General features: G+C 33.1%; 1 protein-coding gene across 1 annotated transcript in view; it reads right to left on the reverse strand.

The window, feature by feature from the left end:
* Positions 1-12364, reverse strand: part of LOC115239266 (dipeptidase 1-like) — a 107735-nt gene extending 95371 nt beyond the window's left edge. Inside the window, exon 1 of the mRNA XM_029813705.1 lies at positions 11719-12364. Coding sequence (XP_029669565.1) covers positions 11719-11724 — 6 coding nt within the window. The 5' untranslated portion in view covers positions 11725-12364. The remainder of the gene's footprint in view (positions 1-11718) is intronic.
* Between the last annotated feature and the right edge of the window lie 4299 nt (positions 12365-16663).

Raw genomic sequence — 16663 nt, forward strand, 5'->3', positions numbered from 1 at the left:
AAGACAAGAGAGAGAGAGAGAGAGAGAGAGAGAGAAAGAGAGAGAGAGATTTATATTATTATTTTTATTCTTAAATTTTTACGATCCACTAGATTAACATTTTGATTAATATTTAAGTATCAATGATTTTTTATACAAGAGACCAAATAAAAAAAAAGAACATGAATATAAAAAGAAATATATATTATTATAATTACAAAAATTATTTTATAGAAGACTTTTATATTTAAGACTCTTATATTCATTTTCTAGAAATTTTTTTGATATATTAGCGTTTAAGCGACTCGATTTAAGGATGATATGATTTCAAAAACCGATCGATCGCTCAATAAAGCACCAGAAGTCAGTTCAGAAGCTTGCACGCTCGCAGGGATTATAAATCGAGACTCGATAATGATCCGTAATAGATGGTTTCCCCCGCTTTGAAACGGCCGAGCCTGCAAAAGTCGCTTGAGAGACGTGGCATAACGATTATTCACGCTTGCCATCTTTCTGGACGTTTCGCGAATTAAGTCCTTCAACGTGCCGTGAATCTCGAGGTCGCCTGGAATCGCATCGTGCCGTTCGATTGCGGGGAATAGTAGATCGAGGAAGGTTTTAACGCGGAAATTCGATTTCAAAGTTCGATTTCTATTTTTCGATTACTTCGAATGAAGCTGCGATATCAATTCCCGCTAGGTGTAAATGCAATTTGTAACATTAAATTAAAAAAAAAGATAGAACTAAGGTAGAGAACTGATATCAAGATAAAATAGCAGCAAAAGAAAATATATATAATATATAATATGATATATATGTATGTTTCACATATGTATATTTATTTTCTGTCTCTTGAATGCCAATGAGACATCGATAAATCGTTGTATGTGCTTTATCGATTTTGCTAAGAAGAATTAAACTTGCTTTGCTGTAAAAAAATGCATACTTATGCATACTCCTTACATAAATGCATACCTCTATACAAGCCCTTCACATTTTTTGCATGTTGATATTCCGGTACTTTCTGTCAGCATGAGAACGGTACTAGGAAAGCAAAAGATATAGAGATACATACAGACTTTAATTTATGGTTAGTACAAAAAATATTTAACACTATTAAGTCGATTATATCTGCACTGCGGCAGGTGCAATATCGGTTTCGTCCAATTACAATCGCGTTTAAAAGTTTCTCATCGATCGAGTATCTCGAGCATGCAATCCGCTGTGCAATCGAGGATCGATCGATCTATTAATCCTGCCAGCTCCTAGTCCGGGATAACATGGGATTTCTGCGATAGCGGATAGAAAGTTTTGCCGTCGGTATGTTTTGTACAGCGCGTCTGCCTCTGATGCTGCAGGTCGGGTCGCGTAATTCATGAATAAATAAGAAACAACTTTTAAAACAAGCTGACTGAAAGAAACGCACGGTGATAAGGAGGACTCGACGTAGGGAGGATAGAGGAATCCTGAAAATCCAACGACTCCAGTTGCCGTCTTGCTTCCTATGTGACCCGCAGATCTTTCTTATTTTCCGACCTCCTTTCGCCGGAGTGCACCCACTCTCTGACCTTTCCGCCTGACTTCCCCTCGTTCTGTATCCTTCGCCTCTTGGCTGGTCTCTCCCGTTCATGATTCCCCAAGAGGATGGCTTCAAAATTTTCATATATTATGCAAACATCGTTCTCTTTGACCCGATGCCCTTTTATTTTTATTTACTTATCCGTTTATTTCCGCTGTTTCATTTCGCATTACAACATTTAGTGCTTTTCAATTCTGCGTTAAAATTGTATTTTGTTGTAATACTCTGGCATTGATAGTCTGAATTTTTGTATTTATTTTAAAATATATACTGTGAAGATAATCTCTTTATATATATATTTTCTTTTTTTAAATAATAAATTTTCTTTTATAATTTCTTTTATAATTTAGTTAAAGTGTACTATGATAAATTTGCAGAATGCATTAAATTATTCCTTGATGCGAATTATTTTCAATAATCACACTGACAATATTTATGCAATTAATTAGTATAACTTGAGCCAATATTTTTTTTTGTCTTTAAAAATCTCTAAAACCGCTCGTCCAGCACGGAATCTCGTTACTTTAATAAAGTCACATTACTTGAGTTGTGCTCATTCTTTTCCGAGGAAATCAATTTCCGAGTAGAACGAGAGCTAGAGCTATATTTAAATCTTTATTCGCATTTGTTAGCAAACTCAACCGTAACCTTTCCCGATATTTCTCAACCTCGGCCGCCGATTCAAATGCAATTCACTTTGGTACGGTCCCCGCGTATTTATTATCTCATTTTTTGTAATTAATGCGTTATTTTTTGTCTAAGTTGCTCGCCGGCTTTTATATCAATCGAGCTTTTGCAACGTAAAATTAAAAAAAAAAAAGATAATATTTGCCGCGCGGATATTATATTTTTCCATTTAGTGTCACTTTTGTTATTATTTTCGTATATATATATATATATACAGTATTTTCAAGAGCTTTTTATCTTACATATTAAGTAATCTATATATACATAAAATTAACAAATATTATATTAAATATTATAATAAATCAATGAGCTATTTATTGTCACTCACTAACGTCGATGATTCATGAAGCGTATCTTCTTCGTATTGGGGTAAAAGATCAGATACACTTTGCTTGCTTGTTGAAGCAAGAGATTAAGCAAACTCGCGCGTTTTTCGGGATGCATTTAGGAAATGAAAAGACTCGTAGAAATGTTTGTATGAATTATAAAAGAGCTTCGAAATGATTGAGTACATCAGAAATTTTTAAAGTGAGGAAATAAATCTCCGTGTGTGTGGTGACTCCTTCTCTCCAGAGGCAACGGACGAATTGTCTTATCTCGTTGAAAATTTATTACTTTCACTATTGTAATAAAGTACCGCTATCACGGCTGTTCGATAAATATTTTCGAGCGTAGGATCTCATTGCATTCACGTATCTAAATCGGGCGCGATACGCATTCAAGATCGATTTATGTTTAGATGACGTTGACGAAATGTTTGTTATATTGCAGTAACGCATACCAGCTTTCGATAGACCGTAAATCAGAGAACATTGAACCATGCGAGTTCTCTGACACAAATCGCGAAAAATGATATAGTTATCGATTAATGGCCGCGTTCGCGAATTCATGAATTATTCTTTGAGAAGTAAAAGCATCGATCTGTTTTCTGGATTTCGTGCAGTATAAGAGAGAAGAGAAGAGAAAAAGAGAAAGGAAAGAGAGAAAAAGTGCTTCTTTAAACAGAAAATTATCTGCGGAATGTAATATAAAATAATAAATTTTCTTTTATAATTTCTTTTATAATTTAGTTAAAGTGTACTATGATAAATTTGCAGAATGCATTAAATTATTCCTTGATGCGAATTATTTTCAATAATCACACTGACAATATTTATGCAATTAATTAGTATAACTTGAGCCAATATTTTTTTTTGTCTTTAAAAATCTCTAAAACCGCTCGTCCAGCACGGAATCTCGTTACTTTAATAAAGTCACATTACTTGAGTTGTGCTCATTCTTTTCCGAGGAAATCAATTTCCGAGTAGAACGAGAGCTAGAGCTATATTTAAATCTTTATTCGCATTTGTTAGCAAACTCAACCGTAACCTTTCCCGATATTTCTCAACCTCGGCCGCCGATTCAAATGCAATTCACTTTGGTACGGTCCCCGCGTATTTATTATCTCATTTTTTGTAATTAATGCGTTATTTTTTGTCTAAGTTGCTCGCCGGCTTTTATATCAATCGAGCTTTTGCAACGTAAAATTAAAAAAAAAAAAGATAATATTTGCCGCGCGGATATTATATTTTTCCATTTAGTGTCACTTTTGTTATTATTTTCGTTTCTGTCTTTTGCATTTCCCTTTTCTTTCTTAGTCGCAAAGAAACATTTTTCGACCGCTGCGCGTGCCCGCTAAATCATTTAAACATTTTAATGGAAAAAAGTACCGGTCAGCCACTTTTTTCAGTATATCCATAATTCACTCAATCGATGTGAAATTTATATTTCCTTAGGGAACAAAAGTCGTTCTTCTCTCATACTGCTTTCGCAACCAGAAAGCAGAAGCACCTTGTAATTGAATCATTTTTTTTTCGAAAGGAGATAATGAAAATAGGTAATGATTCTCTACTTAATCGAGTCAATCTTTTACTTACTTTAAACTAATTCTAAAATAATGAATAATATATTTGCAAAATATAACATAAATAACCAATTTTTAAGAGAAAAGAAGATAAATAATAAATTATTCTTATTTCTTGTTACTAGTTAGACTTTTCTCAAGTTATCGTAGTATGTTAGAAGATAAGAAATTACAATAACATATAGAATTTTACGATAACCCTTTTTTTTTTGTAAAAAATGCAGTTCAGTAAACAACTCTCACAAAATTCTAGACATTTATAGAACTTTTTTATTACGCGGTATAAAAAATATAGTTTTTATGGCTATACTTTTTCCCGTTTTATGTACTGTAAATGAAACAAGAATATGCTTTAAAGAGAAAAAAGTTTGATTATTGTAGAAAGAACACAATATATAGCATGTCTGTACTAATGTGTTTTGTAGAGAATTAACTTTTATATTTATAACTATCTTACTGAATCTTAGTGTATCTTCTTTATTTTTCAATATCATCAGAGATATATAAAATATATTAAAACATGTATCATCAGCTTTAGTTGAGAACATAAAGTATAAATTTAACGTAATAGGATATATAAAGTGGAAAAAATTGAGAGTTATAACGCTACTCTCTATCTAAATTTAAAGATAGTACAAACATTGTAGTTGTGATATTTCTCTTTTATATATATATTTTATACTTTCATTATTATTGTTGAAAAATTTGGCTGACCTCAACTTGCGAATTGCATATAATATATGATACATATATAATATTTATCTTTAGAGTTTTATTAAAATATATATATAACGTGTATTTTTTGACAGTTTGAGATAGACAAAACTACTCTTATACCATTTATTTTATGACTAAATATTGTAAAATATCAATATATAATTTAGTACTAAATTGAAAAATGTTCGATCGTTTTACGCGAGAGATGAAAGTGATCATGAAACACATTATATCACATCCCAAGTTTTCTCGTTTCTCATTTTCTCAATGTTCCGAGGATACAGCACAGTGCTTTACGATAACTCTTCGATCAGCTCTCTGATTGCCATGAATGGTAATGGGGTTCAAGCTTATAAGGCGCTGCGAAAACTTTTGCTGTGCCTGAGTTCGTTACAGAATGCTTATGAATACTTTGCAAGAAGTGGCGGGAATCTCTTAATCCTTTCCCACCTGATACTCTTCACGCGCCGCGTTCGTACGAATCTTTTTAGTCGATTAGCGTGATTACATTATACATGCAAATCCGCCAATTTGAGATCGAGACTTTGACGACAGCTTCTCAGATTGACAACCAATTTCCTATATCCTTATCTCGGATTTGTCTTTAAGATTTTTTATAGATGTCAAATAATCAAAAAAGAAGGAAGGAGAAAAGATGCCAGAGTGAGCACTTTGGTTCGAAGTATTCTTATATATATCGCGAAAATAAAATAGATAATAATTGTATATATTGTATATATGATACATATAAATGAGAAAAAATAACAGTAAATATACGACATATTCAAATCTAAAGAAACATTTAATTCTAATATAAATATCTTGCTATTTATTTTAAGATAATTAAAAAAAATTGAATTATTTGCAGAAAGAATATTGAAAAGCGTCCGTTGGAAATTGGAAACGAGATCAGAAACGTAATCAAAAGCGTACAGTTTTCTCTTTGCAATCATTTTTTCATTTTAGTGTTTTACTTTTCTGCGACGCATCTTCATAAATTTTTCTTTTCCATGATTTGTTTCTTTTGTCTTAAAGGATACGACTAACGTTACACATAACGTTACATGTAATTGTCACATTCACGAGCAAAATTTTGAATAAAAGTCTCGTATATTGGTTTCATTTGTACTGCATATTCAAAACGGAGATGTAACGGCAGAGAATAGCCGACCGCGAATATAACAGAGTATAATTTCGGGCGACCCAATTCGCCGAAAATGTAAGAGGATTATGAAAACGCGTCGTGCTCGCGAGAGTCTGAATGATTATTTGCGCTCGTGCTGGCGAACCCAAATAAATTACTTGCGGTCCCAGTTGGAACACCATGCCGTGTCGCGCCGAACGATCGAATGCTGGGTTGGATTGTGTCGTAAGTAGGATTTGTGAGTTATTACAGTATTATACAAATCCACGTCATGGATTCGCCAGTAGCTTGGAGTCTGAAGATATCATTTCGCTTAGACACTAGCAATGTAATCAGAAATGTAAATTATATGTGATTGCAGATATTAAGCGCATGATATATTTTGTTATACTTTTATAATGGAGGATAAAAAGATTTCAGCAGCTACGCGTCAAATGCAGATTATTAAGAATAATTGTTAAATAGTTTTTAAATATAATATTATTTAAAAATTTATTTTCTCTGTGAAAATGGTAGAGAGAAGATACAAATATATAAAAAGTATTTAAATGCAAAAATTGAAATTATTATATATAATTAAAATAATAATTTTAAACAAATTTGATCAGAAAAATTTTTATTTAAAATAATATTAAAAATTTTTTAAAGTTTTTGCATTGATTAGTTCAAATATTATTTCTAAACTGTTCATCTCGAAATGTAGTTTGCAAAGTGCTCTGCAATATAGTTTCGTGGAACGGGTTACTATTCCGTGACGTTTCCAATCGTTTGAAAGAACACTTTGACGCCAGCACCCTATGTGCAAGGCAACATATCTGGTGAGACTAGGAATTTCAAAGTTTCCCAATTTACGGCTTGCCCCTATAACCGCTCTAGATATGTTAGCCCTTGCATCTCTTGATTCTCTTCGCTTATGCGGGAAATCCAAAGATCAACTTATTGTTAGTCAAACAGCGAGAAACTTTAATTTTATTTATGGATAAATGCGGTTTGATTTTTTCACTTGTTTGTCAAAATAATATTAAAAATTTTTTAAAGTTTTTGCATTGATTAGTTCAAATATTATTTCTAAACTGTTCATCTCGAAATGTAGTTTGCAAAGTGCTCTGCAATATAGTTTCGTGGAACGGGTTACTATTCCGTGACGTTTCCAATCGCTTGAAAGAACACTTTGACGCCAGCACCCTATGTGCAAGGCAACATATCTGGTGAGACTAGGAATTTCAAAGTTTCCCAATTTACGGCTTGCCCCTATAACCGCTCTAGATATGTTAGCCCTTGCATCTCTTGATTCTCTTCACTTATGCGGGAAATCCAAAGATCAACTTATTGTTAGTCAAACAGCGAGAAACTTTAATTTTATTTATGGATAAATGCGGTTTGATTTTTTCACTTGTTTGTCTCTTTTTAATTGAGTAAATTTTTGGTATGTGTATTTGTCTTTTAATAATACAATAACGAATACTAGAAAATGGAACTGATATTTCTTTTGGATTCTCCCCTTGTATCGAACGCGTTTCTTGTTATGATATGCTGCAATTGTGTCGATCTGAACGAGCTAAAATGATACGCGATCCTTACGTAGCGATTTTCCAGTTAGATGTACTTTGCGTGCCGTTCCTCGTTATGAGAATGTATTCGGCGCGTGTAATACCTCTCTCTATTACGTGTCTGATATAAAACTGTCTGAGTGCAATCCGCGGCGGCGGTAATACCTGCCCGTAACACGGGCAAAACGCAATACATATGCTAACGATATCGTCGCACAATTTATTGACAAGCGATACAAGATGTTCCGCTTGAACGGGCGGGTGCCATCCAAGTGTCTCGATGGACGGCAAGTATGGTCGCTCGGATGGAAAACGGGAATTTCGATCAACGTGGGAATACATAATTAGACGGCATTGTACGAATCGCGCGACGTACTGAGTTATCGATGAGATCCTCTCGTCGACTTAACCGTCAAACACTTCTCTGTTTGAGTTTATTTATTTTATCGATATTATCTTTAATCTGAAATTTTTTATTATTACATAATAATGAAATTGCATTCATGAATCTATTGTTGAGACTTTTATTTTGCTATCAATTTTACGAATTATTTTCTTCGCTCGTTTTTGAAATTTTAAAGTGTCACTGATTGAAAATCATTAAAGATGTTACATAGATGTTGCAGAAAGAGATTAGATTTTTTATATTATAAAATCTTCAAGAAAAGGGCGGAGAAAATGTATTTATATAAAAGAATATAAATATCTATACCTTCGATTATACATATATAAAATATTGATTGTATTTATTATAAATTTTTTATTTATTATTTACTGATTATAATTGAAATTTTTATTAATAATTAAATGAAGAATATAAATCAGTAAATATGATTGTTAAAAACACGATTCGCTGATACCGTAAAATTGACCAATCATTCGTTGATGTACATTCGTCGCATGAATACATTATTCAACTTGGCTTTTGAATATACATAACAGCAGAGCATTTTATGAAATTCAAATATTGAGCAAAAGAACGCTTTTCACGTTGTTGGGATTGTTCTGTAACGCTATACATACCGTAAAATTTTTAATTTTGGTCTCAGTAGAATGCTCTTTTATGCCAAATTTAAATATTGCCTTTAATAGCAGTGCTATAGGCAAATGCAAGTAATGTAATAAACTGGCTTACGTGCATATAGAGCTTTTTTCTATCTGCCCTTCGCCCGATTACCGCATTAACATTTATACACATACGATAATATGGAAATACATGTACTTATATATTGCATTTGATATCATGCCTCGTATTACATTTTTTGTTCAATTGATTGATTACGAGTTCTGCAATATAATTAACCGAGATACCATTTAAAAAATGCAGGAAGTGTAAAACTTGATTTAAACAATTTTGATTTTACTGTAATAATAGTTGAACTAAAAAATTACATTGATATACAATTTAACTTTTAATAAGTTTTTGACAATTAGATTCACAGCATTTTTAAACCATTGAAATAAATAACGTAAATTGCTTTAAATCGAGATTTACATATATTTATAAAGCATGTTGTTTTGAATTAAAATTGTAAAGTAAGTCGTATCATGTAGCTTGATCGTAAAACCGCAAGGGCGAAAAGCAAATTTTTTTTTACGAAAAATCTGTTTTTTATACGTTCGATAATATATTCAAAAATTTATAATTTGTTCATAATTCCTAAAAAATAATGCAAAATATTTGTCTAAAATGATTTGTAGACTGCTAAATTTGAGTCGTTTCCAGAATGAGTAATACAAGATATGAATAGCATAACATAATAAAAACTCTCTCACATACACACAAAATTGAAATAGTTTTGTTTAAAATATTTTTTTTAAACATACATTTTACGTTAATAAATAATTTACTTTAGATAAAGAAAAAAAACGAATAATTAAAATTGTATTTTGTTTGAGGTGTCAAAGGAAAAATAATTTTTGCTAAACGCGTGTTTAAAGAACTCGAATTTTATTTTTATTTTTTTTTATACATAAATTATTTTGATTAAAATTTAATTTTATTGAATTTAAAATAAGGGAGAATTACATACGTAAACAATATTTATGCGTGTCTGCTAATTTTATTTCTATGTAAACGCTTACAGAATGTTATGTGGTCGTGCTCTGTTGGTTGTAGCAATGCTATCCGCATACAACTCCAATTTGCATTGCTAATATAAATATCAAGCTTGAAGCACAAGATAACCTCGCAGATTCCAGCATTCACCAAAGTCTGAGAGCAGTTGCTGATTACGTTCTTAATTGGCGGTTTCTTACCTGTGTGTTTCCCATTTTCGCGTTGTTTCACGCTTTCACGGATCACCGGAAATGCGAGACTATCCTCATTTTAATTTTAAACATTTGCAAACTCTCAATAATTAAAATAGAATTGCGAATTACGAGAAAAGTTACATTTTATAGAGGATGTTTACAACGTAGAATTAGAGATACTTGAAGCTTAATTTACCGCTTAAAGTTTTAAAATGTTTTTGTCAGACGCGAGATATGCAATTTATCTTAGTGGATGCTTCGGTTTTTTTCTCGTCGACACCTGTCCGGAACTTTCCAAAATTTCTCACGCCAACTGAAGTTTAAAGTAAAGTATGCCGTGAGTGTCTCTCAAACATTCATCTTTTTTTCTTTTTAACCTATGCCTGAAACTATCAAGTGGAAAATCTTCGGCAAGTACCGACGTGTTAGCCGTGCAAATAAAATTTACCACCCAAGTTTGCGGCCGAATTTACCTAGTACGCGTTGAGTTTCCAAGTTTATCATAGTGTGCATCTTTTAATAGGCTCAAGTAGTCGTTTAACGTTATGGTTCAGTATTACAGAGAAGATGCATTTAAAAACCTCTTTCAATTAGTTTAATTACATACTCGGAAAGCATAAAGCTTTAAATTTTTATACAGCACATAAATTAAGCAGAATATAATAAAACCCTATACTTAAACGTAATTATATTTTACGTTTATTTTTAATACAAGGAACGTAATGTAAAAAGATTATTAAAACGCTTCATATAAAACCTAAAGAATGAAATTAAAAAATTACAAAAATTGTATTACACGTACAAATCAAATTATATAATATGCTCGAAAATTATGTTAGAGCTCGTATTTAGTATTATTAAGATAATACAAAATTTACGCATCATCGATTAAGTCATTTCCGAGTACCGCAGTCAGGGACACTTCCCAATTGAAGTCGGCTAAGTTAGCGGAAGTTATGCCACGCTGCGCTCCAACTACCATGGATGAAAATTCGCCTGGGGGTATTATGGCGTTGGTGTCACGAGGTCGACAGACACCAGAGAGCTAACCTACTGTAATTCCCCAGATGATTTTAATCCGTTGTCACTTAAATCATTCCTTATTAGAAGTTTTGTCGCATTTGAACATTTAACTTGTTCCATAGAGGCAGTTAAAGACTGACATTACTCTTAATTAGACTTCTGGAATATATTTTCTAAGTGTTGATCGTTACGAAAATCTTTTGGAAATATCTGGAGTCTGTTAACAAAATAAAATAAGAAATTTAACTATATACATATTTTATTATAGTAAAGTTTGAAACTTTGAAACGCAATTTATCTCTATAATATATCTATTTTTCTTTTTGGTTTACAACATGTGAACCGAAAATATATAATATACATATAGCAGACGTACATCAAAGCGAACCCCGGTGCATACGCTCATGTAAATTTTCAATTGAAATAATTTTGCTGAATTGCTTTTAGTTAATAAATTGCTGATTAGTTAGTACAAAACAATTAAAACAGTTTTAAAATATTATATTATGCCATGTGCTCGCTCAATGGAAATTAATTGTTGTTATTTTACATATACAATTGCCATACTATAATTTAAAATGGTAAATTATAATATAAACAAAGAATTGTTTTAATTTATCTGAGAATATCTCAGATGAATTTAAATTTGTTTAACCGCCCTACTGTATACAATAAATATTTTTATGCACAATACTGATTAACTCATAAATTTTATCATTTGATTTGCACGTTTTTGCAAATACTCCTTGATCCGTATTTGTTCTGTAGAATATCGAGATTCAATATATCGCAAAAACATTACGAGACGAAAGAGGAGCTTCTCGAAAACTCTAAAGATTAAAACGATTATCAGCTATAAAAGAAATTTTATAATTACACTCACCCTCATGGTTGAAGCCTCACATGGTCCCACCGACGCTGAAAAACACCTTCAGCCTGCAGTGGATTCGCGTCTGTCACCCATCCGCCATACTCCGCTGTTACTCGGAAAAACAACCGATGGGCGTCACTTGTTTTTGCACGAGACAATTCTCACATCCGACCCCGACCTTCAATCTTCGATACCGCAATCCTTGATACGGGTTCTTCTTATACGTCTGAATTTCACGTATAGAGTTTGCATCTAATCTCTGTGAGTGTCCATTCAATTTTTACTTGATATCTCGAAAATTGTACGAAATAATTGCTAAAGTTAAGTTGACAGATAAGTCAAGTATGAATTAATTAAACAAATTTACGGAGGATATAATGTAAAACAATCATGGAAAAACTTGCGCAACGTTAAGAATTTTTATACAGTTCTAACAAAACTTCTAGCCCCTCTTTGTGATGTGCTCGTGGCGCGAAGAGGAGACAGCGGTAGAATAGTCTATCGAAAGCTCGAACGCAATCTCGAAGATCTGCGAAAACGTGGTCCGTGGAAACTCTCTCGCGCAGCATCCAACCGAGTGAACGAACAACCGGGTTGATGCGAGGTCGTGGCCCGGCAGCCGGCGACTGGCTGCTGCTAGAAAGCTCGCAAGCTCGAGCCAGTCGGTCTGGCTAGGCGCAAGCTCCCTACTACGCGGCCTCGAAACACCCAAGCAAGCACAACGCCGCGCATCTATCGCCCACCCTCCGCGAGAGAGTTTCTTCTGGCGAGTCGCGTCACCGAGGAAAACGCTGCCAGATATTTGGCAGCTTGCGGCGCCTTAAAGCTTGCGCAGGGTGCATTCGATTCCTGTCTTTTTTTATGAGATTAATGCGCGACCAAAGCAGAAATTTTTCGAAATTTCATGTTATTTTGATGGAAATGCAAATTTTAATGTTATAAACGTATAAAAATGGTCTTTATTTATTACAATTAATGTAAAATATATTTTGTTTTGTTTATCTGTGTGATATGTCAGGTTAAATTTATTAGAATTTAATTACGGCTTTATTATTAATTATCAGCTTTAATTATGATATGTTATAACGAGCAATTTGAAGTTTTGACTTTTATCAGACTATATTGGCACATTATTTTTTTTTTCATTAATAAAAAAATAAGAAAGAGCAACGAATTTTCTCTGCTTTATGCTTGCGGAGTGAATTACTTTCTCATTAAGTGCCGATTCCGCACGAATGAACCGAATTTAATCCATCGCGAATCGGCGTTAATCGCGAAAGCTGATATCGATATTAATGGCAGCGCGGATATAATGCTACATTCGTCGGTGTTCCAATGATTGATCGATAATGAATTACTCCGCCATTTCCGGCTACAAGCGCATATTAGCCGATTTTATGCACCATTTCTTTTAATTTTACGTAAAATGAAAATAAATTATTTTGATCAAATATTTTCTTGCATAAACTTCACTAATAATTTTATACATACAAATAAACTCACTTAAAAAAAAAATGGAATTAAAATGGCAAATGCTAAACGTAAAAAAAACTTTTTCAATATATTGTAATGTAAAATTATTGATAGCATAGTATTTCAGTTAAGAGAACTCGCTTTTAAATATAAAAACAATCAATCGTGAAAATAAAAGAATCAACGGCTACTACAGCTTAGTAGATCTATACTCCTATTCATACGTTATTAAGATCTTTTACGATGCGCACTGATATATTTCGCAGTGGCATTTGTGGCGCAAGGTTTACGGCAAGTATAAAAAGTTTTATCGTCGATCGCGAGGAAGATGTGTCTTTAACTCGTGAAAAAGGCGAGTGTGAAAAAAAAGGAGGGGAAAATGTCGACAAATTTTCATTAATTATTCCTGACGAACCGACGAAAATGCCACTACGTCGGAGCACAGTTTGCGAGAAGCTCGCGCTTGTGGTCAACCTGAGCACAATTGTGGCACTGCGGGCGGCCACAAAGTGCTTTGACAGCGTGAACGCGAAGCTGGTGTGCAAGCTGGTTCATATGGATGTGGAAGGGACTCGGACATTACTTTTACTTTGTGCGTTTTAATTAATTCCATGCGCAAAAACGAATTCTAGGAGCACGCCAACAAGAAACGATCATCCACAAGAATGCTTTGTCCGTGTATTTTTGGAAGCTCCTTGTTTTGATCAAGAAATTATTTCGCGAATGACAATTGTCTGTGATCGTTAAAACAGTGATTGTCAAAGCAACAATTTATGTTACATTTGATATGCTGCGAGAAATTTTAGATATATTACATGTCTTATTATAAGTAAAAGAAACATTGATAAAGTACTTTGTTTAATATAGATTTTACTTATACACACAGTGAACGAAAGTGCTAGAGAGAGATATCTTTATATTTTATCTGCAAAGTAAATATTTCCTTTATTTTAATGTCTTAATTCTTCATGGCTAACAATACTAAAAATTTTTCTTTAAAAGAGGATTCATTAAATTAAAGTTTCTTTCAGTTTCAAAACAGAAAGTTGTTACGAAAATCTTATATTTGAAAACATATTATATTTCTTCCGTTTAAAACAGAGAGAAAGTTTGTTTAAACTTTAATACTTTTTAATTTTCTTTCTATATTAAATATTTAATATTAAAAATATGAGTATTAATTATACTGTATTTATTAAAAAGTATATTAGTTTTTTATAGATTCTACGCATTCTCTTAACATGTGTAATGCAAGATACTTTTAATTGGCGAATATGTAAAGATACATGTATTTTAAAAATTTTTAATAAGATACGAGGCACATACACACACACACACACACACACACGCACGCACACTCAAGAATACTATGAATATTTCAATCAGCAAATAAAAGGCTGCGCGCGATTGTTGAATCGTCAAACAGGGTAATGCGAAATAACGATTAATCGAACGGTACAGTCTTCGTGTAAAGCCGTATAACGTTTATTTTGCTCACGCGTGCGCACACAATTTGACAAAAACACGATACACTTTTAATTAAAGCGCAAATGCGAAGCAACTTCTTTCGCGCGCATTTTATTATGCGAGATCATCGGATTGCCGAATGCGCGTTGTAATTTTGCTTGCGTTGCGTTTGCCGCTCTAGTGATAACCCTTTGCCACGTTTGCCTCTCCTAAAAATGGAATTAAAATGGCAAATGCTAAACGTAAAAAAAACTTTTTCAATATATTGTAATGTAAAATTATTGATAGCATAGTATTTCAGTTAAGAGAACTCGCTTTTAAATATAAAAACAATCAATCGTGAAAATAAAAGAATCAACGGCTACTACAGCTTAGTAGATCTATACTTCTATTCATACGTTATTAAGATCTTTTACGATGCGCACTGATATATTTCGCAGTGGCATTTGTGGCGCAAGGTTTACGGCAAGTATAAAAAGTTTTATCGTCGATCGCGAGGAAGATGTGTCTTTAACTCGTGAAAAAGGCGAGTGTGAAAAAAAAGGAGGGGAAAATGTCGACAAATTTTCATTAATTATTCCTGACGAACCGACAAAAATGCCACTACGTCGGAGCACAGTTTGCGAGAAGCTCGCGCTTGTGGTCAACCTGAGCACAATTGTGGCACTGCGGACGGCCACAAAGTGCTTTGACAGCGTGAACGCGAAGCTGGTGTGCAAGCTGGTTCATATGGATGTGGAAGGGACTCGGACATTACTTTTACTTTGTGCGTTTTAATTAATTCCATGCGCAAAAACGAATTCTAGGAGCACGCCAACAAGAAACGATCATCCACAAGAATGCTTTGTCCGTGTATTTTTGGAAGCTCCTTGTTTTGATCAAGAAATTATTTCGCGAATGACAATTGTCTGTGATCGTTAAAACAGTGATTGTCAAAGCAACAATTTATGTTACATTTGATATGCTGCGAGAAATTTTAGATATATTACATGTCTTATTATAAGTAAAAGAAACATTGATAAAGTACTTTGTTTAATATAGATTTTACTTATACACACAGTGAACGAAAGTGCTAGAGAGAGATATCTTTATATTTTATCTGCAAAGTAAATATTTCCTTTATTTTAATGTCTTAATTCTTCATGGCTAACAATACTAAAAATTTTTCTTTAAAAGAGGATTCATTAAATTAAAGTTTCTTTCAGTTTCAAAACAGAAAGTTGTTACGAAAATCTTATATTTGAAAACATATTATATTTCTTCCGTTTAAAACAGAGAGAAAGTTTGTTTAAACTTTAATACTTTTTAATTTTCTTTCTATATTAAATATTTAATATTAAAAATATGAGTATTAATTATACTGTATTTATTAAAAAGTATATTAGTTTTTTATAGATTCTACGCATTCTCTTAACATGTGTAATGCAAGATACTTTTAATTGGCGAATATGTAAAGATACATGTATTTTAAAAATTTTTAATAAGATACGAGGCACATACACACACACACACACACACACACGCACGCACACTCAAGAATACTATGAATATTTCAATCAGCAAATAAAAGGCTGCGCGCGATTGTTGAATCGTCAAACAGGGTAATGCGAAATAACGATTAATCGAACGGTACAGTCTTCGTGTAAAGCCGTATAACGTTTATTTTGCTCACGCGTGCGCACACAATTTGACAAAAACACGATACACTTTTAATTAAAGCGCAAATGCGAAGCAACTTCTTTCGCGCGCATTTTATTATGCGAGATCATCGGATTGCCGAATGCGCGTTGTAATTTTGCTTGCGTTGCGTTTGCCGCTCTAGTGATAACCCTTTGCCACGTTTGCCTCTCCTATGTGTGTACCTCGAACATATATTATCCCGCCAGTTTACGCGACCTGAGGCAAGTGTCGTTACACGCGGATTCGTGTCTCTCTCTCTCTTTCTACACGCCAATCGGTATCACACGTCAGTTAGCAGCTAAAACAACGCCTGTCGCGATTATTGCTACTATTGCGC

Source organism: Formica exsecta, unplaced genomic scaffold (assembly GCF_003651465.1).
Source record: "Formica exsecta isolate Colony F162 unplaced genomic scaffold, ASM365146v1 scaffold37, whole genome shotgun sequence".
NCBI lineage: Eukaryota > Metazoa > Arthropoda > Insecta > Hymenoptera > Formicidae > Formica > Formica exsecta.